Here is a 24227-nt window from a genome sequence, read left to right on the forward strand (position 1 = left end):
TCTGAGGCAGCACTCCGATTCGAGCAGCCGAGTTACTGGTCCTCGACATTCTCCTACGGTGAGGAGTGCCAGCGACACACATGGTGGTTGAGCGCAATTTCATTGCTCTCGATCAGGCTTGCTCAACGCGTCGTCGGCAAGAGGTGACACGCAAGACTACAATTGTAGCTGCAAGGGCTTCACGCGTCTGTATGTTCGACGCGAAGTTTTCGTGGAATGCGGAACCGAATGGATAGGATCGAAGCTGCTCGAACGATTCGGGATCCTTTCGGCCACATTGGACTTTTTGCTTCAAATTGGATCGTGATGAACATGTCTCATTACGATTCTGGGGGTCGTGCACTAGGCGGGGTTGGAAGAACTCGAGTCTACGAACAGAGCACATGTGGGATGTTGAGATGTTGAAAATCTAATGGTGTGGCAACCCTGTCTGGTTTGGGCTGGCGCAAGATGTGGCCCATGTTCTGGTAAAGCCTGGTGAGCTCTCGGCTCGCCGACTAGCTGCTAATAAATATCTCAATGTATTGTACGCATCGATAGAGCCAGCAATCGGAGCCGCCGCGATCACTAATGAAGCGGCCACTATGGTCTGGTCTGCGAATAATCTCGCTTATGCCTAACATACCGGAGATCACGTGGATGGAAGATCTCGAGGATGATGTCCTCCAGATGTTCTAGAGTCGACCTAGTGGATCCTCGGATATGCTTGCCAAAAGACTTTGCGGAAACATTTGCAAGATTTGTAGGGCCTAGCTAGGGCCGTCTCAGCCTTTGGGTCATGGTAGCCGGCCACGGTTTGCCAATGAGAAGACTCAGAATCAAGGATGAAGTCACCAGTGCGACTTGGAAAATTGCTAAGCCTCAAGTTTCCTCCGCCGACGGAGCTTGCGGACGCTTCGCCAGGGGTGGCACACATCCAATTCTTGAGCCAAGACTTATGCCAAGGCCGACTCCGCAACACTCCAGACTTGGCGGAAAGCTTCGCTTCCGCTTTTTTTCCCATTCCAACACTGGTCAGAAAGGGGAGCGTGTCCGGACTTTTTACGGGCCCAATGCTTCTAGCCCAAAGATGCAGCCACCTGCAACGCTGCACAGCGTCTGACGCAGCGCCTCTCGTTAGCCCTCAGCCCGCTCGTGATCGGAAAACATCAATTGTCCCCGTGCCAGCTCGAAGAAGTAGCCATGCGACTTCAGGTCTTGTAGACCAGCCATCTACTGCTCGTCTCCCGGGCTAATGGCACAGCATGCCTGACCGCACATGGTCTGTGGGTCCTGGATCAGAGTGCCATTTACAAAGGCCTAGACTTAACACCAATGATCGTTATCCGCTTGGACTTCCAAGTCTTGCTGCCATTTTGCCGCTTTCGTCTGCCTAGGCGGAGTCCTGCCGCTAGTCTACAGGGACTTTGATGATCATGGTAAACTCTACTCGACGACTCCCCATGGAGTCGCGTTGTGCGCCCTGTCCCCGCATCGACCAAGCGTGGACATGGAAGTATTAGTTGCCCCGGACACGCTGATCCTGAGCTTTCAGGTTTCTCTCTCATCCTTCTCGACTGAACACGTACGACACATCTTCCAGCCAAGATGAATGAAAAAGCCATACACGACGAGTCCATTGAGCATTCTGGGCAGAATGGCCGCAAGTACTCGGTTGCTGCCTCCGGGCGCCGACGTTCTACAGTGGCAGAGTTGAACGCTGGCAGTATGTAGATTCATCATGTTACCAGTCCAACAAACTAACAACCCAACAGGAAACCTGGACGCAAAGTTTGTATCCGGTCCATTCTTTCAACTACTCATCTGACCAAAATGCGTACAGGATCTCCAATCCGCTGTCAGGAATTCCGCTGCCGGAACTGCTTGAAGATGCTGGTGCATTCGCGGATGAGTGTGGTCTGAGTGAGCAGAGGGCCTTGATGCAAAGAGGTGCCATGGTCGCTCAAAACCCTGGTTCGTTATGTCCCTAACCTACAAAGGCCATGTTTTACTGAGTTCACACAGGCAATTTCGAGCGTATGGACTTGCCGGAAGATGAGAAAGACGCATTGCGCGTCGAAGTCACCAGAAAGTGGAAGCATCCCGCGAAGCTGTACATCACAATCGTTGTCTGCTCCATTGGAGCTGCCGTCCAGGTAAGCCACCACCAAAACTCGAGTAGTCTCGTGGAAGGCAATGGCTCCAAGATCTGCTTGGGAAAGCCTCCTCGCCACACGATCGATGTCAACGTCCACGAGAACCCAATGGTGCTTCCGGTGGCTCCTGCCGCTGACCACTCAAATCCCTCTTTTACTTTTTCTGATGTGCAATCGGTGCTAACTTGTACGATAGTGAGTCTACCACAAGACGCAATACCGTCATGTGTCACACCGGGCTTTCCGTTCTACTCTACGAATTCAGGCTAATCATACCTTTCTTGCAACAGAGGCTGGGATCAGACGGGTTCCAACGGCGCAAATTTGTCTTTCCCCATCGCTTTCGGTATCCCGGACTCTGCAGAACTTGAAGACGGCTCGCCCAACCCCGATGCCGAAAAGAATCTCTGGCTGGTCGGCGTCATTAATGCGGCTCCTTACATTGCATCTGCGTTCATTGGATGCTGGCTTTCGGATCCTCTGAACAACTTTTTTGGACGACGAGGTGCCATCTTCATCTCCGCTATCTTCCTTATCTTGACCCCAATCGGCAGCGCTGTTTGCCAAACATGGGAGCAACTCTTCGTATGCAGGATACTTATGGGAATTGGAATGGGTCTGAAAGGGTCTACAACCCCGATCTTCGCTGCTGAGAACTCCCCTGCTGCTATCCGCGGCGCACTTGTGATGACCTGGCAATTTTGGACCGCATTCGGTAAGCAACGCCGTGGGAAAGCCAAGGTCGTCACTAACAACTTCAGGCATTTTCCTCGGTACCGCTGCCAATCTCGCTGTATACAACACGGGTGCCATTTCTTGGCGTCTACAGCTCGGTTCGGCGTTCATTCCTGCCGTCCCTCTCGCCATCTTGGTGTATTTGTGCCCCGAAAGGTCAGTACCAGTCTGTCCAGTTGGATGCATATGATCTAACGGTGGCAGTCCCCGCTGGTACATCAAAAAGCGGCGGTATCAGAAGGCTTACAAGTCTCTCTTGATTCTCCGCAACCACCCACTCCTCGCAGCCCGCGATCTCTATTACATCAACTCACAGATCGATATCGAACGTGAGATCGTTGGCGACTCCAGCTACATTCAACGATTTGGCCAGTTGTTCACCATCCCACGGGTCAAGCGAGCGACGCTTGCTAGCTGGACTGTCATGATCGCGCAGCAAATGTGTGGCATCAACATTATCGTCCGTGGCGTACCTTCCCCAACGACGATCTTCGCATTAACACGTTGTAGGCCTTCTACTCTTCGACTATCTTCGCCTCGGCAGGCGCTTCAACGGTGGAGGCCCTACTCGCCTCCTTCGGCTTTGGTGCTGTGAACTTCATCTTTGCCATTCCAGCTGGTAAGTCCCTAGATCTGCTGCGAAACTTGATGTCAGGGCCGTTCGATGCTCTAGAAGATTCATGACACACGTTTCCCGCAAACACTCCTATTCGCGTGACATCGTACTGACTGTTTGGCAGTAAGTTCCTCTAGCTAGTCCTCTCGGCGGGACTCAGCCTTTTGAAACCAAGTAGATCTCGTCAGGTCTTTTTGAACGAGGCGCACGAGCGCTCACTCGATTTTCTGACTTCCCCCTTCTGCCACACGCCTTTCCCACCTATACCCACAGAGGCTAACTCGCTGCCTCAGTTTTTCACTATTGATACCTATGGTAGAAGAACACTCCTACTGTTCACCTTCCCTCAGATGGCGTGGACACTGCTTGCCGCAGGCTTCAGTTTCTACATCCCACAAGACAGCAGTGCACATCTGGGCGTCATCGCTCTCTTCATCTTCATGTTCGCCGCTTTCTACTCTCCCGGTGAAGGGCCAGTGCCGTTCACCTACTCGGCTGAAGTGTTCCCGCTGAGCCATCGTGGTACGTAGCCCCATTCCAAGTCCCAAAACAATTACTAACCACCGAAACAGAGGTCGGCATGGGCTGGGCCGTAGCCACCTGCCTCTTCTGGGCCGCCGTCCTGTCCATCAGCTTCCCCCGCCTCCTCGCGGCTTTCACGCCTACCGGCGCGTTTGGTTTCTACGCGTAAGTCCCTGACTCGCCTTCCTCCTTGTCTCTCCCAACTAACGCCTCTTTCTCAGCGGCTTGAACGTCGTGGCCTTCGTGATGATCTTCTTCTTCGTGCCCGAGACCAAGCAACGCACGCTCGAGGAGCTCGACTACATCTTCGCCGTGCCGCTCAAGAAATTCATCTCCTACCAGACCGGCACGTGGCTGCCCTGGTGGTGGAAGCACTACGTCCTGCGCCAGAAAAACGCCCACCTTGAGCCCCTGTACCGCTTCGAGAGCGGCGTTAAGCGGGACTTGCATGATGTCGATACGAATGATGTTGAACGCACAGGACGGAAGGGAGGTGATAGTGAGTGATCATGAGTTGGGAGAATGGTTTGGTTGAGTGAAGACTGGACGCAGTACAGAGATGCGGACACTGATGAGAGAAGATCTAGACGCACTGATGTCGTCGCTCGTTGCTGGTGCCGGTATCGTGTGTAAGGACAATGTGCAAGTGATGAAAGCTCACTCGCTATCTACAGTCAAAGCGACTATATAGGTTAAATTGTTCATCACTTCGTAACTCCTAATCCTCGCCAACCTCGTCATCATCCTGTCGATCGTCTTCGACGTCCTCATCCTCTTCGGACTCACCCACGTCATCTGCTGCATCGTCCTCCCCGTCCTCCCCGTCCTCCCCGTCCTCCCCGTCGAAAGCATCTTCCGCCAACTCGACGGTTCCCTTGACGTCCCATCGATCTCCTTCAGCTGCCTGGCTAACGTATTTGACGAACCTCAACGTTCCTTTGTCTCTCAACACGACACTAAACATGTTCCAGCTCGGCGCATTCGTGAACAAGATGCCATCGTCCTCATCGTCTGCAGCCGTCTTGTACACCGCGGGATCGGCTTTCTTGCCCACTTGCGGCAGCGCTTTCGAGTGGACGGAGTCATTGTCGTCATCGTCGCCAGCCATGTAGACTTCCTCGCCGCCATACTCGGGAAGAGAGGAAGTCGACACTTGAATCGCGGGGTCCGTGGAGGCTGCTGTGCTCGAGCTCTGGCCCTTAGAGCGTCCGCCGTTAGTGTTGGCTTCAGCACCGGCTGTGGCGGCTTGTTCTTGCTCATCATCGCGCTCCCAGCCGGAGGAAGGCGTCATACTGATGGTGAATTCGAGCTGTGGCTGGTCGCCAGTGTATGGGCTGGCTAGGGCGTAGTCGTTGCCACGGCGGAAGCGGCGAGCAATGGCGTCCTGACGGACGAGGCTGCTAGGCTTGATGCCTGTGATGAGGGCCAGCCATTTCTTGAAGGCGTGGGAGTGGAGCAGGTCGGTGAGAATGCGGGCGATGGGAGTTTTGTCTTGGTGTAAGCTCTCGCTGCTCTGAAGGTAGGTGAATCTGTGTTTGTGTGGAGGGCGAGAGATCTTCCATTGAGTCGCCGTCCCGTTATCGGCAACTTCAATGTAGGTTTTCAGCTCATTCGTAAATCTCTCGCCGAAAAACCGCTCGAGCTGGAGAACGGATTGGGCAGTAAAGGATTCGGCGAATTGTTCTGTCATATCAGGAGTGAGAAAGCTGGGTGAAATGTACTGAAGGAGGAACGTGAGATCCTGTTCGGTGAGGATGTCTTCGTCTGTGTCTGCATCGTCACCTGGGTCAAGTTCTGAAGCTGTGGCGCTGCTGTTCATGACTACCCGAGACTCATCGTAGTGGCGGAAGTGTGCTTGGGGCTCGTCGAACTCATGCGCAGCTCCTTTCAACTGTGTCAAGCTTGATTGCTGCGCCTGCGCCTGCTCCAAGCCCTCTTCAAAGCCATCCTCGCCGGCCTGCGGTATGTGAAACCAGCCGCTGATGGCCATACGTATCCTCCCACCATCGTGCCCATTGTCTTTGTCCTCAGGACTGGCATGATAGACTTCCTCAACATCGTGGTAGCTCTCACCAGGAAGAACTGTAAAGAAGCTCAATTGACCAAAACTCGGAGCGATGTTTAGGCTGTGTTCTGCTACCGGTACCTTTATATCCTCTCCATTGTTGTTCTTCTTGACTTCTGTGGGGAACAGCCTCAAGCCACCGCCCCATTCTGCACGCCATGGTATGTCCGGGTCTGTCAGATACAAGATGTAGCTCACTCGCCGGCTACCAATGACATCGTCATGGCATAACAAATAGCTGCCGGGTGTATAGACATTGACTGCCATGTCTGTTTTCTCGCCGGAGAGCTTTCCAGCCCCAGTCACCTTGCTGACCCATTCTCGGAAGTCGGGGCTGTACAAGGCGTCTCTTAATCGTACGAGACTCGGAAGATGTTTCAAGCTCTCGGCATCGAGCTTAGACAGGTTTGCCAGATCGCCACTCTGGTGTATGCGGTAGATGTCTGTCTCTTTTAGAGTGAAATGGATGTGCTCGCTGATCTCGCTGCGGACGCCGCGCAAAAGGCTATCCTCGATAAGAGACGGCACAACCGCGTGTGGGTATGGCGCGGAGCTGTCGTAACCTCTGCGGTAAGATGTTATCACGGGCTCCTCGAAGAGGTCGGAGCGGAATGCGGAGCGGATGGAGGAAGCATTTTGGACGTTGCGCTTCTTCGGTGGCGCCGTAGGCGGTAGAGCCTCTGCTTTGCGTTTGAGGCTATCCACTGTCATGGTAGCAGCGAAGAGTGTGGTAGCAATACCTGAGCGGGCCTCTTCGTTCGCCTGGAAAGGGAACGTATAACAGTGGTATCGGAGATGAAGTAGAACATCGAAAAATTAAAGTGGGTCTATCCGCGGAGTGGTACGAGGGGTGGTCTGATTTGAGAACACGGCGTTGAAAGGCTTCATCGTCTCTTTCCACATGGTTGTAAGCTGGAGAATGATTAATGGAGGCGTCCGAGCGCGCTCATAGTACTATTAGCTATGTGCAAAAATGCTACTTGTAGGGATCCTTGTGCATCAATCGCATGGAGAAGTGATTATCTAACCCAGAGTCGCTTGAACAACATTTCGCTACCGCCAAAAACGATCGTGAATCATCAAACATGATAGGTTGGAGCTCCCAGAGCCATTTTCGATTATCATTCATATCTCTTAACTTTGCACTTCCCCGACATCTTGCCATCGATTGTTTATATTTACAGCTCCCGTTTCAGGAGCGAGCCCCAAGCTTTGGACATAGTGCTCTTCGGCTTGAGTTGCGCATTGGTACGGTCGTCCGCAGAAGGAGGTCGATAATATCTGTCGGCGTGTACTTGACCCCACGGGATATCTTCCTTGACCACCATGCTGCTGCGTAAGCCGAGTCTTTCGCGAGAACTATCGGGCCTTTTCTCGACGGCGATAACTCGCTGTACGGCGTCCGATGGGACTGATCTGTAGGATCGAATACTCTCATCGTCAGGGAGCCGGAATTCTTGTGCTTCGCCAGCCAGAAATGCAGCATTCGATGCAGCCGATGCCTTCTTCTTTGTCGTGATTGGCAGAGGCAAAACATCCGACCCTGATGCGGCTGGCGGCACTCTGTTACGCTGCAGTGTCGGGCCTTGGACCGTGATGGGCGACGCTAGCTCGTGGCCTTGCTGTACTGGAGTAACAGGAGAGCACTCCCGTGGTGTCAACGCGGGTGACTTTGTGTGGTCCGGTAGGGATTCAACAGGCGGTGCACTAGATACTCGTGCCTGATAAGCATCTTTGCAGTTCGAAGAGGTGCCCAGAAGATGGGCTGGAACTTTCGGTGGTGGGGGAATGCGGTCAGCGGAGACATTGACATTGGCGAGGCTCTTGCTCGAAGTCGATGTAACGGAAGGCGGTGGTGAGGACATAGACGACGGCCTTGAAGACTCTTCTGGCCTTTGCTGAGCAGCCAGATCTCCAGAGGAATTCACCGATTGTGCATAAAATCTATGCGGATTCGGGGCATAGGAGTTATGTTTGCGAGAGCCTGACGTTACGGACCGAGCTCGGCTGTCTTGTGAAGTGCCGCTATGGTCAGAACTTCGACTATTTGAGGCTCGAACGATGCGCTCAGAAGAATGCGATTTGAGGGTGGAGCTGGTCAAGGACCTGCGCTTCCCTGCCCGGGTGCGTTCCCTCTCCCGCTTCTCCCGTTGCTTGATGGCATCAGGTATTCCATCCCACTTCGCATTGACCTTTGGTACATGCTGTGGCATCTTCTCCATACTAACGTTAGGCACCTTGTTAGCGCTAGTTGAGCCGTGTTGAGCGGTCAACTGCGCGGACATCTGAGTGAGGGCCAGCTGTGTGGGCTCTTTAACACCGAAAAGCCCTCCGAATAGCGACGACGTTTTCTTGGGAGGCGGTTTGGAGGGCGACATGACCGAAGGAGGCATGGGCGACTTTGGTGGAGAGTCGTTTGCACCCTGATCATGGGATTGAGACGTCGATAGGCGCATATCAGGGATCGTGGAACCAGACTCTCGTTGAGGATTATCGGTGGAATGGCCTCCATGATGGACTTCTTCGATTGCGTCATCTTGCGGAACAGGGTTGCGATATTTGAGTCGAGGCACGCGCGCACCCTGCCAACCAACTTGGCTAAGACCTGTCGAAGTCGCCATTATGCACGTCGTAGCAGAGGAATGTCAGAAAGGGTGAAGTCCGAATCAGAAATCCATGCCAAACAGCTATGGAGAGAATCTGCAAGGTCACAGGGCAAGACTCGGCGAGGATGGGGTTCGCAACAATGTATTGTCTCAAATCGGAGGCGTGTGCGCTGGCGGAACGTGTAATGATACTCGACCTCTGAGGACCATCGAGAAAGCCCTGCGGTCTGCGAGCGATTAATGCTGAGGGTGGTGAATGGTGTTCAAGCGTGCTTCGACGGTTACTACAGTGGTATAACAAGAAGGAGAGTCTACTCTGTACACGAAAAGGCGTGGCGGCGGAGGTGGTAGTACGACCACAAGTACACGTGGAAGGCGGGGAGGAGAAATCAGTGTGACGAAAGAGCGCCAGCGGCTTCCAGAGTGGCGGAGCGTGCTCTTCCCAGCTATTGACATGCAAGCCACGAGCAAACGTGGCCTAGGGTGCAAGGGTCCCGCACATGACTGACAGGGTTCAGAGTGTATGTATGAGAGGACTTCTGTAAGTGATTGGAAAGTCTGATTCTCCCATGTACGCCATTCCAGGCCTCGAAGCGCCTACATACAAATTTCCGGAGCCGTCCCAGACCCCATCTGCCGGGACTAGTTTACTAGTAGACTCCAATCGAGATCGGGGCATCGCCTCGCGAAAGCGCAGCCGAGGAACCTTAAAGAGAAACCACCGCGGCCTTCCTGGTGAACCAGTGGAGAACAACTGTGATCCTGGGTGCCCCGGTTGTGACAGCAGATGATCAGCAATAGATCGCCGTCGCCGCTCGAGCACCGCCAGTGTTAAGCCTCGAAATCTGTGATATCAAAGTCTGTTGGTGTATCTCGTATAGACTATCAGCGTGCGGCTCTCTTCGATGGCCGCCGAATGGCAACAACCTGGCACTTTCACGTACAGACTTCGCTTAGTTGTCTCGTTCCGAGAAAAGCGGCCCCCACAAGCGAGACAGAGCTCAAAAATCGGATCGAGTACTCAACCCACGTTCCCACATGCACGTTTAATGCTTGACTAGAGACTAACTCGTCCATATGTTCTAGATGTGTGCCCATCCGACAGTCACGTAGGATATGTGCCTAGCAGGCTAACGTTCTTGCTGGCCACTGGCAGTAATGAGTTGAGTCTGAAAGGGAGAGTGCCCGTCGAAAAAAGTCTAGGGTTAGGGCTTGCCAGCTTGAGAGAAGACGGGCTCTTCAAGTTGCCTCCACAAACCGCTTTCTTCTTCCAACATCATCACCATCTACTGCAGCCTGAAACGCTCAACGCGCTGCAACATCATTCAATCTGGCTTAGTCTCAAGTATACTGGCCTAAGTCGAACATTAATGTTTGTGGAGCGCTGCTAGAGGCGCGTCTGGCTTACGAGCCCTTACTAGCGGAACGCCACTCGCGGAAGCACAATTTTCGATTTTGACATCTTCGGCTCCGTTCCATTGGGACGAACTACCCGCAGCCATTGTCTGACATCCGATTCTCAGTAACAATGGCTACCGAGCCGGACGCCTCACAGCAAGCGCAGCCACCTCGTCGGCTGAAATTGGTGATGCCCAACACCGCCTCATCCAGGCATTCGACTTCTGAAAGTCCGAACAGAGCGCCGACGTCCAGCAATAAGGCCTCGTCTGGAAGCCCAGAGCGTCCTTCCTATTCCCCAGTCACGCCAACCCTGTCAGAAGCCGCTCTACCAGATTCACAACCAAGCCATCCCGATTTGCAACAGGTGCCAGAGTTCATCGTCCCCCCCGAACCACTCCCGGTGAGTCTTGACGAGAACACAGACGCCATAGCCATGAGGGCTGCTCTGTCCATTCTGCAAATGCAGCGCCAACAGAGTCTGAGAGATATACGTAGGCTAGATAGGATGAAAGCTGCCGCCATCCAGGATCCGGAAGGGTTTGTCGAGCATTTGAATGCGCAAAAACTTTCGGCTGCACCCCGACAAGGCGTCGATGTTGATTACGATGACGATGATGATGACGATGACGATGCATCAGTGGAAGACAAGGAGGACACTCAAACATCGGACGCCAAGTTCCCCAGTTTTCCTACTGCACAGAATGTTGTCAGAGCTCCACCTATCGAATGGCACAAGTACGGCATTGTTGGCGAACCCTTGGACAGAATGCACGAAACACAGCGAAAGCACCCGGGATGGATGGACAACGGATCGACAGCATCACGGAATCTACAGCCGCACAATATCGCAGCACCGTACAAGCCTTTCTCCGATCGGCTCGATGACACGAAGAAGTAATGATTGAACGTGATTGATGAAGAATATGACTATCGTGATTCTCATATTCATGAACAGCATAGAGCATGGGTAGCGGCGTCAGTGCTATTGTCAACGAAGTCAGTAAGAGCAATCATTCAAGCGGTATATCCTCCTCTTCTGCCAGTACCTGATGATGGCTGATATCCTGGCTGATCTTTTCATGCCCAAGAATTTGCGTTCTCCTCTGTCATATCACAACCTGACTACGTTGAATGATCACAAAGTTTCGACCAGATCCCTCTTCATCATATAATGACCGCAAGCACTCATAAGCAGGACACAAGAGATACCCATGCTGCCAACGTCTATTTGTGACTGCATAATGAGAGTGTCTACCGTCCTATGCTACTTCCATTGACCGCCCCTAACACTAATCTGCACGTCCGAGACCCAAAGGTAGTCAACTACTGGAAACTTTAGTGAAGGCAATGAATGCTTGGCGTAGTTAGTGCTAGATGTGCCTAAGGTAAGCTTCTAAGCTTCGCCTAAAACGACCCCCAACTCTTCAAGTTTGTCATGACGCAGAGGGCAAACAATGACATCAACTCGCAGCATCAACCCCTCTTACTCGACACTTTTTTTGATGGCGATAATTTGCAGATAAGGACCACAAACAATTCGTACGCGGCAATTACGTGAACATTCTAATACTGATAGCACTACGGCGATATATTGTCGGACTTGACTAATTCCCTTGTAAGACTGTCTGCTTCTCGAACTCAACCACTTCGAAATACGGGCAGCAAACATACCAGGAATCATTCCCGGTCGTCCGGCGTTTCGAGTCTCCTACAATCCTCCAATATGTCAGCCCTGAGCCCCGACGAGCCGGCTCAGCCCACGCAACAGACCGGCCTCAACCAAGCCGGTAATCCAGCTTCGAAGACTGCAAACGAGGACGCGGCTGCTCGAACGACAGATAGCTCGGCAACCACCGAACAGCGGACTACCAACGATGTTCCATCTACTCACGATGGCGATGCTCGACCTTCGGCGCTTGGTTCAGGTGACACAGGTCCATTGAAAGAGCGCGATATCTCCAAATCAGACCAGCATCCGTATTCGAAGAACTCAGAACTGGATGGCGAGCAGATGCGGGCGCCAGGAGAAGGCGAGGTAGCAGAGGCCGTGAAAGGCGGTGGCGGTGGTGGGCACAAGGGTCAAGGAGACCTCATGGATGATATGGACCGGAAGAAACAAGAGCATGATGCGGAACTCAAGCGACGTGGGGAAAGGACCGGAAAGGAGATCGAAGAGGAGGAGTCCGAGGATTGGACCAACAGGAATGCAGACGTTGGAGAGGCGCTTGCTGGGAGAGGCACCAAGATCGTCCTTGCTCCGGAGGGTACGTCTTGATTACACATTTTCCGCATCAGATCATCCTACGTATCCACGAGGGCGACAGCAGCAGTCAGGGTCTACGAACACCTTCCTCCAAGGCGACATCAGGTCGAGAGTGTGCTACGAGGGAGTATGCCAATTATTTTCAGTCGCTCCTCCAGAGCCAAGAAGATACCCACAAGCAGCGTATATCGTCTTTCAAATCATCTTCCTAACAACTGATAATGCCCTAAGACTGCACTATTATTGAAAATCATGGCGGCTGCCTGAATACCATCAACGCAATCGGCTAGTTGGGCGAGGTACCAAGCGTCTCATCCTTGTCGCGAAACAATGCTCTTTGTCTAAGCCGTTATGAAAGCCGTTGTTCAAGTGTCGGGTTACAAGTACTTGGTACCTTCGTGCGTTTGTCGTCGAATCTAGGCTTACCATTCTCCTTTGTGATAGCATCCATTGCATTCGAATATCACGCATCCCAATGGCTAAGTCGTACCAGAGACATTACCCCTTAAACCGCGGCATCAAACGCACGAACCAGTCGACGACAATCAGACACACAACATTATACAGAGCACAAAATCCTCCCAAAGTCGCAATTTGAAAAGCTCCATTGAGGCAAGCCATCAAGGTCCAAGGTAGTGAACGGAAAATGTGCTACTTTGGGCTATCGGTATTTTCCTGTGGCCACGCTGTGCGGGCCACGAACCCTGTTGGTGCGTCGCCTGGTTGTCCCATCTCGCGGAAAGAAGAGTCAAAGCGGCGTTCACTGCGGACGCCTAGTCTGACCAACAGTCCCTCCTCCACACCGAGGACAACGATCGGCAGCTTCGAGTCCTTGAATATCAATGCCAAAGAAGAGCAGCCTCCAGATCCTGAAACGCCATGTGAAACGAAAGTCACGCATCCACTACACACGCGCAGGATTCTAGCACCCTGCAAAAGCTGCTGGGCACGAAGCCAAAAGCGTCTAAGCCAAATCGAGGATGCCAGTATTCTCGAACTCCAGAAGACCTTCCTAGAGAAGGCAAGGAGAGACAAAGTCATCTTCGAAGGTCGCAGACCCAGACAATTAGAACTGCTTGCGCGCAGAGACGCGGAGAAGAGGGAGGAGACCGTACCCCAAAAGCTGGGTTCTGCGGAGTCCACCATGGATTCCTCCTCAACCTTCGACCACATGAAGGACATGTGGAATAAATCTAATAAGTCAGAAGTGCGGACGTCACTCAAGGGCTCGTATAGCAGGGCGCGGAAGAGGTTTCGAGAAGCGACAGAGAGTCTGGAAAACACAGACTCAGCGTCGCTGAACGCACCTCCTCATGAAGCAGTGGGTGTAATTGTTCGAGATGAGGGCGACGATTTGTGAGATAGGGTCTCTGAAAACAGCGTCATGACTGTACTGCTCATTACCGTTCTTGAAGATAGAGCCACTTCGCCAAATGCCATGGCTTCATGGTTAGTTTGTTGTACCATCAGTCCGAATAAGTAATTCTATAATCCTGCGTAATATTGGAAGAACCGACAGATCCTCAACCGTTAACAGCACTCCGAGCCAATCACAGTAGCCTCAACTTCAGAGGGCAGTTATGTCTTGGCGTTCTGCACCTGTCCGTTGGAGCTTGTCTACCGCGGACGAAGCTCACCCCACGACAAATTGCGCCTGCGCTGACCTCTCCGTGCCGCGCTGATATATCTGCAACAGTCCCCGCCGCTTCTCGAGTGCGCAGGGAGATAACGTGCGACCGCCGCACTCAGGTCTCAAAGCGGTGCTGGGACACAGCCTGCCCTCGTATCCTATCTCAAGCCAAACCGCCAATATGCCTACACCAGAGTCCGCATCCTTCCTAAAGGCGAAGCCGACGGTTCCTCCTACCTTTCATAATGTCGACATGAAAGACCATGCCGCCGTCGTTGACGCGCGCGATGCCATTGTTCGAGAGCAGTGGGTGCAGATCATGATGAAGCGACTGGTGGGCGAGGAGCTGGGCAAGTGCTACAGAAAAGAGGGCGTCAATCATCTTGAGAAATGTGGGAAATACAGAGGTAAGCTATACAGTCAGAGCACCCCGCGACGAAACTTCTTGCTAAGCTCTTGAGTACAGATCGATACTTGCAGTTATTGAAGGAGAACAAAGAGAGGGGTTATATGGGCCAGCAATTCAACTACATTCCCGGTGTGGATGGGCCGGAAGGCGGTCCAGAGATCAAGACAAACTTCCCAACACCGCAGCAGGCATTGGGTTCGAAGGGCACGGATCATCGGAAGGGAAACACCAGTGGCGATGGCGGCAATACCTTGTACTAGTGAATAAGCAAGAGCTGCAATGGGAGGCGTACCACGATGGTTGTACATATCATGGAACGAATGAAACGATTGTGGGATTGAGAGACCACATTCACCAACAATGCTAACAGCCCATGAGCGCAAGCTGACTGGAACGCTCCCATTCTTGCACTACTGCATCTGTGCCAGGTTCCGATCGAAAAGTGTCTATCCCCAAAGCTACGGCAGTCACGGCGGGACCCAACCTTCTCAGAAGAGATCGAAGCAGTGCCTGCTCATGTAAGTGTGAGCTCAGCCCCAGCTAGTGATGCAATGTGCTCCGAGGCTTTTACGTTCAGCGGCACTACAATGCAAACAACGAAAAGAGCATGCTAGAACCCAACAATTCAACGCGGCGCCTCGTTCGCGGCAAATGCTCCCGGCTTTGCCCCTAGCCTAGCCCGTCCTTCAACGCAATCAGATCTTCACTCCCTGGACCACTTCACGTGAAGGCACACTTATGGAGGCTGTCGATGGTGGTGATGATGCCAATCCCGTCTACGCCCTCCATGAATTTAGGTTGCTCCTCTTCCGCCGTCCGGAAGAAGGCAGCAACGGAGGGAGCCGTGTTGGCGGAGGCGTCTCAGCCACTACTAGCTGGGTGTGCAACGTCAGTAAGGTGCCCAGAGGAGCAGAGCGAGGAGGTTCTGAACGGCAGAAGGCGTCTGCGAAGGAGCCCCGCATGTGTTATTGCAAACGACAAGAAGACAAACCTAATCATGCTGGTGAAGATGCCATGAAATGATCTACTGATGGGATGATCAGCAGCCAGTGGCAGCAGGTTCCGCAATCGACTTGCCATTGATGGTACGGAGACTACAGGAGGCCGATAGATGGCCCTCCACAGCCGCTGACAAAGGCAAAGACCAGATCCAGGTTGTGGCCTACCTTGAATGCCCGCCGTATCCTCAATAGCTGGCACTAGGAGCCGGCGTTAGGCTCACGAGTAGCAGCGCGAAATATTCTACAGCATCAGAGGCCTGTTTGAGAATCTCTAGAGAAACGTGGATTGTGCCAGAGCCAATCTGTTTCTATGATGGGGGAACGCAGAGTGTTTTCTCAAATCGCCCCAACTTGCTCTCTGAGGACGTTTGAGGACTGTCAGCGGATACAACATAAGGATCGATTTAGCGAGACAGTGATCTGTCATAGTCGTGTCAGTAAATAACAATCAATGCTATCTCGTTTACTACATCTTGAAGAGGGGGTTGGGCTGCGGGCTGGGACACAACCATAGTTAGATGTCCAGGCACATCGTGCCGCAGGCCGAGCTGAGGTGACTAACACCGTCTAAGTCCGACAGGGCTTGGCATGTCTTCAACGTCAGGTTTCATTTCCATATCGCCTCAGACGTTAGGAATCCGTACCCGAAGCAATCATCGGAAAGCGTTCTGCTGTTGTAGCGCAATGCTTCTTCCGCGAAAGAGATCTCGAGTGCAGCTAGCAGGGACCAACACTAGTCAAACGCGGCGTAATGGCCAACGAGGCCGACCGATGAAGCCAGCCAGCGAACTCGCCGCGCCACGCAGACTTACACGACAAAAAGAGCGCGCTCTGCATAGCCGATACCAGGAGCTCTCGACAACACGTCCGCTGGACAGAACACCCTCGGGACTGGAGTGCCTACCAACTGAAATCATTCAGCACATCTTCTTCGACTCTCTAGAGACAAACTTGGCTCTCACTTCTCGCACACTCAACCACAAGCTATCTAATGAAGCGGTCTTCAGGAGCCTCCTCTTGTTGGCATTCTTCGACTCCGATCAGAATGAAGACGAAGCAAGCGTAGAAGAGAAGCACTTTCTCCCTGCCAAATACCGGTACCTCGATGGCAAGCAGCGGGCGAACCTCCAGCTCAAACTCTTTCGCTTCAGATGGTGTACGCGATCCAGAATAGATGGATGTATGCCAACTCTGTCGCGTCTGTCGATGGTGCAAGCATGGCATAGCGACAAATTGGACGAGCAGATTCACGGTCCAGCTCCAAGCGAAACGGACACGGAGCTTACGCCGTCTTTGCCTGACATCGATGATCAGGCCGCGATGGACGAATACTTCTGTGCGCTCAAAACTTCAAAACTGTATGAGAGATTGCGAACGTCCTGCGATCGACCGTTGACGGATCAGACCGGCGACCATGATACACTGCCATTCATCAGAATTTCAGTAACAGAATATCGCGGCAGGAAAGTCAAAGTCCGGAAACACCTCCACCCAGTGCTAGGAGCTCTGGCTATTCCTGATTATCTCCTGGATGACACATCATGGACTGATGAGAAGCTTTCGTTCCTCCAACTGCTTCAACAGGGTCTGGCTTGCTCCGTTCATTACCATGCCCCCATGTTTTCCTTGGACGCTTTATTCAAGGGCATGGAGAGCGCGATAAATGGGAGAAATTTAGACGCCCTCTTTGCCCTGTCGAACCTGTTTTCGCAGATCGTGACGAGCGGCTGGTTGGACCCCAATGACAGGTGGCAGACACCTCGAGGCACTCACAACGATCTCCGGCTACCGGTCAGATTGTTTCACCTAGCGGCGAAAATGGAGACGGCGAGTGCTGAGTTTCTCAGGTTGTTGATCCGAGCCGATGTCAAAGCCATACCGCAAGACGATAGCGTCCTAACCGCCTGGGCCATCAGAGCAGATCGAGCAGAGCATCCCCTGGGAACGTGGCTGCTGAGACTACTTGAGGGCTCATCCGAAGTTGGGAATGTTGAATGGCCGTTCGTACGTGGTGCCATATGCACTTCCTGGAAGTATAACGACAACATATTCGATGAAAACCGGACTTTTGCCGATGACCAAGGCTACATCACAGACACAGCCCTGAGATGCTTGTGCAAGACTGATCGCTGAGGGTCGAGATGAGCCTGGGTCCGGGAGGTCTCGTACGATCGTGGACCCCGAGAAGCTTCATTGTGCCAGAAGAGATCCTACGATCGCGCAGTTTTTGGCCACAGAGATCCTTTGGTAAAAGGGATGCGCCCCGTGTACCGGCTGGGCCTTGATAATGCCACATCGACACGAGTTATCTCTACAAGTAGGAGCATCTCTTCATTCCACGCCTCTTTGAAGCTGCAACGGATAGATGGCTGCTCTAGTGAGACATGAAAGGTAAATGATTCTATCTGGTAGTCGGCTTGCCTCGCAGCCTCGTCAACTGCAATATCTCCCAGCTGCCTTTGAAGACCTCAACGTGGCACCACCACTCAGCCATTCTAAGTAAGTGACGACCATGGCTTCACCACTAACCCCGCTTCTCATCGAATCGTTTGCGCGCTGCGAGAGTCACGAATTGTTCTATTGCTTCTGCTTTTGCATTCCTCTCGACGACCCTTGTACTTCGACTTATTCCATGCATCCCCATCCCTATACCCTCACCCCCATCTCCATCATCTCCGAACTAGCATCATCGTCCGTATCGGCGGCAGCATCTACATCCACCATCCCAAGGCTTGTTTCCTAGATCAGTATGTCTGGCGAGTCCGGAAACATGTCGAGGAATTCGGTCACCGTCTGCCCTGGCCCGCATCAGCCTTCTCAAGGTACGTTACACCTTTGCGTTCTTTGCAACCTCTCTCGTCCATAGACGATCCTAGGGTCTAGATATAGCTTCTGAGTCCACCATCCAAGTTGTCGGCGCGGAACGCAAGCGCTCGTCTTCGACTGCTGGAGACCTACCGGAGGAACATCTGTCCAAGTACCCCAAGATCTCTCATGACGCACAGGAGCAAGAAGAGATTGTTGAAAATGCCGGCTCCGTCACTATCATTCTCGACGACTTGCCCCTGGATTATCTTCCGGGTGCAGATCTGACAGTCTTCTGCAAACACGGCATATATTGTTCTGATGGAAGATGCGAAAAGTTACACCCCAGTGTGTGGTACGATATGTGCGAGCACTTCCCCAACTGTAAAGAGAAACATTGCCGTTACTTCCATCCCCCCTGGCGAATCAACTACGGGTGTCCATGTAAGGACTTCTTTTTGGTGGCGGAAGAATGCCGCAAAGGACGCGAATGTGAAGACTATCACTGTGTTTGGCATAATGCTACTCCTTCGGCTGAAGATTGGGAGAAGTATAAGTTAAGGATGCCAAACCAGAGGTACAATGAGCTTTACGGTATGCTTGCGAACAACCTCGTCTTATGGCAACACAACTGATTTGAGCATTGCGACTTCGTGAAGGCCGACCACTCGCCGCGCATGGGCGGAGGAGACCCTCAGACACAATTGACACAGCAGAGAATGGAGGCCGCGAGATTTCGGGTGATGGACAAAAGAATATCTGCTCGGGAGAAGAAGCTGGCCGAGGAGAAGAAACAGGTTCAGAGGGACCTTCAGCATCAGCATGGCCAGAAGCGTAAGCGCCACGAAGAGCAGACCGAAGAAGCCGAGGGCAAGAGCAACAAGAGACAGCGTGTCGTCGGTCCTCTATCGAATACCGTCCCTACTTCCATTCCAGCAACCTTATCGAGAAAGCGAAATCGCGAGGAGCACGAAGAAGAGAACGAGGTGGCAGATGCACGCCCAATCAATACCAAGCGCCAATGCCGCGATCGAGTACCAGACAATAAGCGTACCCGCTGAGCTTCACCGTCTGAGAATCGCCCGACTCCTTCTCCCGCCACATCTCCTGAGCCACCTGCAGTTTTCTCGAGGAGCGTTTCCTAACAATCCATGCCCTCTGGAGCTTCTTCGCCACCCCAGCTCGATGCGACAAATGCTGGCACGGTCCCTCGGTGCGCGACTCCTCTAGCCCCTGATGCTTCAGCCAGCGAGTCCTCAACCGTTCCCAACAAGCCTCAGGCTGTTCCGCACACATCTCAAGCCACTCCTGCTCGAGTTGTCGGAGTCACTAAGTTGATGGAAGAGTTCATGGTGCATCATACAGCTTATGTCAAGGCTCCGAGAGACAGCGATGAGAAGAAGCGTCTGTTTGCCTAAATCAAAGCCAAGATCCAGCTGCGTGGCTTGCACTGCCCACTCGAATCCGAGAAGAGAACTATTTGGAAGCGCTTCTTGGGGATCGAACTACCTGAGTCGTAATCATCCGACGAAATTGCACGATGCTGCTGTTATATCTAGCGCGGACTCGACCTGCAGCACACGACGTTCCGATCTCTGAGAGGACTACGACACACTGGTGGCGACGAACGACTACGACAGCGACTTGAGCTGCTAATCTATGGGCAGCATTCTGTCTTTTTCTTTCCACCCTGCGTTTGGGTTTGCGGGCTGCGTTCATGACACGACGATCACCAAGAGATTACTGACCAAAAAAAGCATGAAAGAACAAAGACCCAGAAAAGTATGAAAAGGTATGATATGACCAAAAAAGTTGAAGTCGAGCAGCATAACAGGGGCAAAGGAGACAACGATAAAAATGGTTTGAAAGCACGCACCTCCGACAAGTGGGAGGGCAGAACCGGGCGTCAAGCCTAGGGAAAGCATGGGTGAGGGATGCTTGGGGCTGACAATGGCATGTGGGTAATTGCGGAATCAGCCCTGAGAGAAGCGAAAGGAAGGGGAGGCCGCGGTGGACATGCAGCTTAGGAGGAGTGTTTTAACAGATCTTGGCTCTTTTGGACCAGAGCTGAGGATGGATGGAAGGGAGGCCGACGGAGTGTAAGGAGCTCGGGCGAAGTCCCTGAACTGGCACAGATCTTGGACCCTCGGGGCTAGACTCATTGGAGATGGAGGATGGTGGCCAATACGGGGCATGTTGGTCTTGACTGTGGCTCGAAAGGAACGAGCACGAAGGGCGTGGCTCCAGTGTGACCTGCAGGACATTGGGAACGGAGGTAGAGACAGGGGTAGAATTGGATGTATCTTTAGCTAAGCCAACAGTCACGATTCCCTGTGCCACAAGGCTTGATCGTAACACTTGCGAAGTCTTGATCTCGTTCACCGGGTCAAGGCTCTCGGACAGACACCCCACTGCCGCCTTCGGATGTGCCTTCTGCTGCTTACTGCGTGCGACTGAGATCGGAGGTTCGTGCCTATGGGAGGAAGAAGCAGCCCAAGATCGGATCGCCCGAGTCCGTAACGAATGAAAGTTGTACATGCTCGAGTCTGAATGACAGGTCAAAGTCAGCTGCCACGAGGTGATACCGAACAAGACCAATGCGACTCATCGATGGTTGTGAGTTGGACATGATCCGGAAGGCAATTTATTCTGCATTACCTGCGCTAGTCAATATGATAAAGTACTTCAGGTTGTGCTCAGGAGCCATAGCCTTGTGGTTGAGCACGAAGGCGTAGCGCTGTCAGGCCGTGCCTGGCACTTGCAACGCAATGTTTCATGCTTGTCCAGGCCAGATTCGATCGGCTAGACTCCTCACGAGCTTTAGTTTGGCGATCATATCCTTATGCTTGACGGCGTTCCCGCTACTGTGGCTAGCAAAGCCACACTGCGGGCTGACACCACATCGGTTCAATGCCTGCTCCTCGCTCTCGCCAGTGCCCTTCACCATCCATTTCACTGCCTCGCGAACTCGGGCCTCCATTTCAGCTTCGTCTTCCAGTTTTGGGAACTTCGACGTGATCACGCCTAGGATCACATTCTTGTCCTTGGGGAGGTACTGAAGCGGCTCGAAACCACCTGCTCGTGCGGTGTCGTACTCGAGATAGTAGGTATGCATGTTGAGCTCCTGGAAAAGCTTTGTTGCTATACGGTCGTACCCGCCTTCGCTGAAGTGCCGACTGTTCACAAAGTTGCCGCGGCAGAGATGCACTCCCACGTGCATATCCGCTGGGATTTTCGCGACACAGTCGTTGTAGAGGGCAATGTACTTCTGCAGAAGCTCGTCTGCGGAGTAGATGTTGTCTGGGTCCTTCTTCCATCCCTCGAGCATAGCTTCGGAGCAGAAGTCTGGAACGGTTAGCTGAGGCTAGTTAGTCCTAAGTGGCCACTCACAGGCGAGGTTCGGGTCATCGAACTGGACGTTACGAAGGCCGTGCTCGTACAGAATTGAGAGCTCATCTTGGTACGCCTTCGCAATGTCGGCAAAGTACTCATCATCGTTGGCATAAACGTTCGAAGGATAAGCGCGCCCCTGCTTGTACCGCAGATGATACCAATTGGGTGCCGCTAGAGTCAGTTTGAGGTCCTTGACATTGTCGGCGGGAACTAGGCCCTTGAGGTAGTCGAATTGATCGGTGTATGTGCTGCCCTTGTGCTTGATCTTGCCGGTGCAAATAACAGTCTCACCTGGTTTGTAGCCCGCCTCTGTGAAAGCAGCAATATCAGGAATGTACATGCGGAAAAGGGACGCTTCTGGTTCAGCAATCTCTGTCATGCCCACGAGGCCAGGCCAGAAAGATCCCCAGAACATATGCCGGCGGTACTCTCCATCAGTGATGCCACCTAGGGGAACTAGTCAGGCATGGGCTGGCGAGGGGCATTCTGCTGAACTCACGGAAACCTAGGTCCTGCTGGATCTTGACTATATCCTTGACATCTTGGTCCTCGATAGCTTTGAGGCTGGCCTCGGTTTCCTTACCAGCTTCCCAAGCATGGCGGGTATCGAGCAACTTGTCAGTCCGGAGAAGGGAACCAAGGTGCTCCGCACGGAAAGGTGGGTTGCGGTGGAGCTTGGAAGACATAATGATAGTGGTAATAAGCTATAGATCACTCGAAAGTACGGACAGTGTTGTTTGCTGCGTCTTTGCTATTTGAAGAGGGTAGAAAAAGAGGAGTGGTTACACGGCGGCTGGCAGGAACGATCCAGCCCATTTGATCGTGACCACTCGATGGAGTAACAGCTCAATTTTCACTGCCGACGTGCCAATGCTTCGCATGAATCGAGGAGGAATCCATACTGATGTCGTTCTCGCTAGATACCCCACCTGTGCCCCTCAGCGATGGGCAAGTGGTGGGTAACCTCCTGCCAGGATGTTATTCGGCTTTCTCAATGCGTCCAAGTGGCCCTTGTTACAGCCACTATGCTATCTTGGCGGCGAAGGCCCGGCCCATCAAATCGTTTCGACGACGTACACACCTCTATCACAATAATAGTGTCACCATATCGACACCTAAGGATCCAGTTATTCAAAAGACCACACTGGCGGATTCGTCAAGGCCAGCTGTAGAGTCGACGACTCTAGCACTGGTTGAAGGGCCGCGCGGAAGCATCTGAGGACCGAATGCCTCCATCGCTATAGATAGATGCCAACTCACCGGGCTCAACACGCGAGTGCGAGGGATTTTCGTATATACGATGCGACAACCACGACCATCACTGCAGCTGCTCGACCTGCCAAACGAAATCATCGGCCATGTCTTCGCTTTCTTGGACTCAATGCCGCCTTCGCTTACGGACGTCATGGCGTTACCGGCACGGCCACAAGTGCAGCACGTCGCATCTACGCCACTGAAAAAGGCGTCGATACTGAACCACCGTCTGCGAAAGATTTGTCTGCCGTTACTGTTTCGTCATATCTTCATATCATCTGTCGACCGGTTGAGCAGTATATTCGCCTTTGCAGTCAGCAACGACCTCGCCTTACATGTAGCAACGGCACAGATCTATCTTCATGGGCCTTCAAGCCACCAACGACCCGCCTGGTGGATCCGTCTCCTAGAACAATTCCCCAGACTGTCCACGCTCACCATTACCGCCCCGCCTAATGTCTTCGCAGAGGTGGTCAGCCAGCCCATCAAGCTCTCCGATGCGTGGGCCTTCAAGATCCCGTTCCAGACCATTCAGCTCCATTATGACCCTTCAACTACAAGCAGCACTGCGCTAGATCACACGTCTATTCTTCATGCGCGACCCTGGAGCTCTTTTCTAGTCAACGAGTCTTGCTCGCTTCTAGCCTACACTACATACGAATACTTCCTGCGAAGTACGCCTTCGCCGCTATGGCCGGATCCAGCACACAATGTTTTACACCTGCTGTGCAACATCAGGTCGTTTTCATTCGTTGCAATATTCCCCACCTACACCCATGTAGCTCAGATTACCGAGATTATGAAGAACTGTATGCCCAGGATCGAGGCCATCACCATCAAGCTGCTACCGGATCCACAGAGCACAGTTCTCCAAGACATGCTCGAGGCGAGTGGGCATCACTTCGATGTCAACGATCCATGGAATGAATTTGAGACGAGCTTGACGCTGATAGGATCGGCGGTGGTTGATCTAAGCGGAACGGACGGGCCGGACAGAAGCCTAAGAGAGCTCAGCATGCCAGATGTGTGCATAACAGGCCTCAAGGACACGATCGAGGAAGGCATTACGAGATGGCTGACAGAACAGCCTGTGCACGGCTGGGCATATCGAGGCCAGGGGCTTTGGAGACGAGATCTGGCCTCAGAAACAGCTGAGACTATCACACAGTGACGACTTCGCCAGGCCGAGATGTCATGCATCAGGAGGTGAATTGGGCCTCGAAGCGGCTACATGTGCAACAGCGTATACAAAGTCATCGACGCTCAACGTTGCTTCGAAATTCAATGCGTGTACCAACAGCATCGTGCATCCGTCTCCAGATGCCCATATCATGGGAGTTGATCCACTGCATGTAATTGATGCTTTCAGCACGGATGCTCGCGTGGCAGATA

General features: G+C 52.8%; 11 protein-coding genes across 11 annotated transcripts; 8 read left to right on the forward strand and 3 right to left on the reverse strand.

Moving 5' to 3' along the window:
• Positions 1-1587: 1587 nt before the first annotated feature.
• Positions 1588-4515, forward strand: HMPREF1541_02545 (uncharacterized protein; the record flags this gene model as incomplete). Its single annotated transcript, XM_008716900.1, has 11 exons — positions 1588-1705; positions 1755-1770; positions 1823-1953; positions 2005-2157; positions 2428-2850; positions 2897-3026; positions 3075-3330; positions 3381-3489; positions 3760-4008; positions 4059-4173; positions 4230-4515. The coding sequence occupies 11 exons, from the start codon at positions 1588-1590 to the stop codon at positions 4513-4515; spliced, it is 1986 nt and encodes a 661-aa protein (XP_008715122.1).
• A 211-nt stretch (positions 4516-4726) lies between these two features.
• HMPREF1541_02546 (uncharacterized protein) lies at positions 4727-6784 on the reverse strand (the record flags this gene model as incomplete). Its single annotated transcript, XM_008716901.1, has 1 exon — positions 4727-6784. One exon carries the CDS (start codon positions 6782-6784, stop codon positions 4727-4729), a length of 2058 nt encoding a protein of 685 aa, XP_008715123.1.
• Positions 6785-7251: 467 nt separating this feature from the next.
• On the reverse strand, positions 7252-8694 carry HMPREF1541_02547 (uncharacterized protein; the record flags this gene model as incomplete). Its single annotated transcript, XM_008716902.1, has 1 exon — positions 7252-8694. One exon carries the CDS (start codon positions 8692-8694, stop codon positions 7252-7254), a length of 1443 nt encoding a protein of 480 aa, XP_008715124.1.
• Positions 8695-10207: 1513 nt separating this feature from the next.
• On the forward strand, positions 10208-10978 carry HMPREF1541_02548 (uncharacterized protein; the record flags this gene model as incomplete). The annotated part of the gene is made up of 1 exon (XM_008716903.1): positions 10208-10978. One exon carries the CDS (start codon positions 10208-10210, stop codon positions 10976-10978), a length of 771 nt encoding a protein of 256 aa, XP_008715125.1.
• Positions 10979-11803: 825 nt separating this feature from the next.
• Positions 11804-12355, forward strand: HMPREF1541_02549 (uncharacterized protein; the record flags this gene model as incomplete). The annotated part of the gene is made up of 1 exon (XM_008716904.1): positions 11804-12355. One exon carries the CDS (start codon positions 11804-11806, stop codon positions 12353-12355), a length of 552 nt encoding a protein of 183 aa, XP_008715126.1.
• A 1132-nt stretch (positions 12356-13487) lies between these two features.
• HMPREF1541_02550 (uncharacterized protein) lies at positions 13488-13703 on the forward strand (the record flags this gene model as incomplete). Its single annotated transcript, XM_008716905.1, has 1 exon — positions 13488-13703. One exon carries the CDS (start codon positions 13488-13490, stop codon positions 13701-13703), a length of 216 nt encoding a protein of 71 aa, XP_008715127.1.
• Positions 13704-14154: 451 nt separating this feature from the next.
• HMPREF1541_02551 (uncharacterized protein) lies at positions 14155-14642 on the forward strand (the record flags this gene model as incomplete). Its single annotated transcript, XM_008716906.1, has 2 exons — positions 14155-14380; positions 14440-14642. 2 exons carry the CDS (start codon positions 14155-14157, stop codon positions 14640-14642), a joined length of 429 nt encoding a protein of 142 aa, XP_008715128.1.
• A 1512-nt stretch (positions 14643-16154) lies between these two features.
• HMPREF1541_02552 (uncharacterized protein) lies at positions 16155-17516 on the forward strand (the record flags this gene model as incomplete). The annotated part of the gene is made up of 1 exon (XM_008716907.1): positions 16155-17516. The coding sequence occupies one exon, from the start codon at positions 16155-16157 to the stop codon at positions 17514-17516; it is 1362 nt and encodes a 453-aa protein (XP_008715129.1).
• Positions 17517-18865: 1349 nt separating this feature from the next.
• HMPREF1541_02553 (uncharacterized protein) lies at positions 18866-19249 on the forward strand (the record flags this gene model as incomplete). Its single annotated transcript, XM_008716908.1, has 1 exon — positions 18866-19249. One exon carries the CDS (start codon positions 18866-18868, stop codon positions 19247-19249), a length of 384 nt encoding a protein of 127 aa, XP_008715130.1.
• Positions 19250-20961: 1712 nt separating this feature from the next.
• HMPREF1541_02554 (uncharacterized protein) lies at positions 20962-22267 on the reverse strand (the record flags this gene model as incomplete). The annotated part of the gene is made up of 3 exons (XM_008716909.1): positions 20962-21533; positions 21579-22028; positions 22081-22267. 3 exons carry the CDS (start codon positions 22265-22267, stop codon positions 20962-20964), a joined length of 1209 nt encoding a protein of 402 aa, XP_008715131.1.
• A 614-nt stretch (positions 22268-22881) lies between these two features.
• HMPREF1541_02555 (uncharacterized protein) lies at positions 22882-24006 on the forward strand (the record flags this gene model as incomplete). The annotated part of the gene is made up of 1 exon (XM_008716910.1): positions 22882-24006. The coding sequence occupies one exon, from the start codon at positions 22882-22884 to the stop codon at positions 24004-24006; it is 1125 nt and encodes a 374-aa protein (XP_008715132.1).
• Positions 24007-24227: the final 221 nt, after the last annotated feature.

Source organism: Cyphellophora europaea (assembly GCF_000365145.1).
Source record: "Cyphellophora europaea CBS 101466 unplaced genomic scaffold supercont1.2, whole genome shotgun sequence".
In the NCBI taxonomy this organism is placed as follows: Eukaryota; Fungi; Ascomycota; class Eurotiomycetes; order Chaetothyriales; family Cyphellophoraceae; genus Cyphellophora; species Cyphellophora europaea.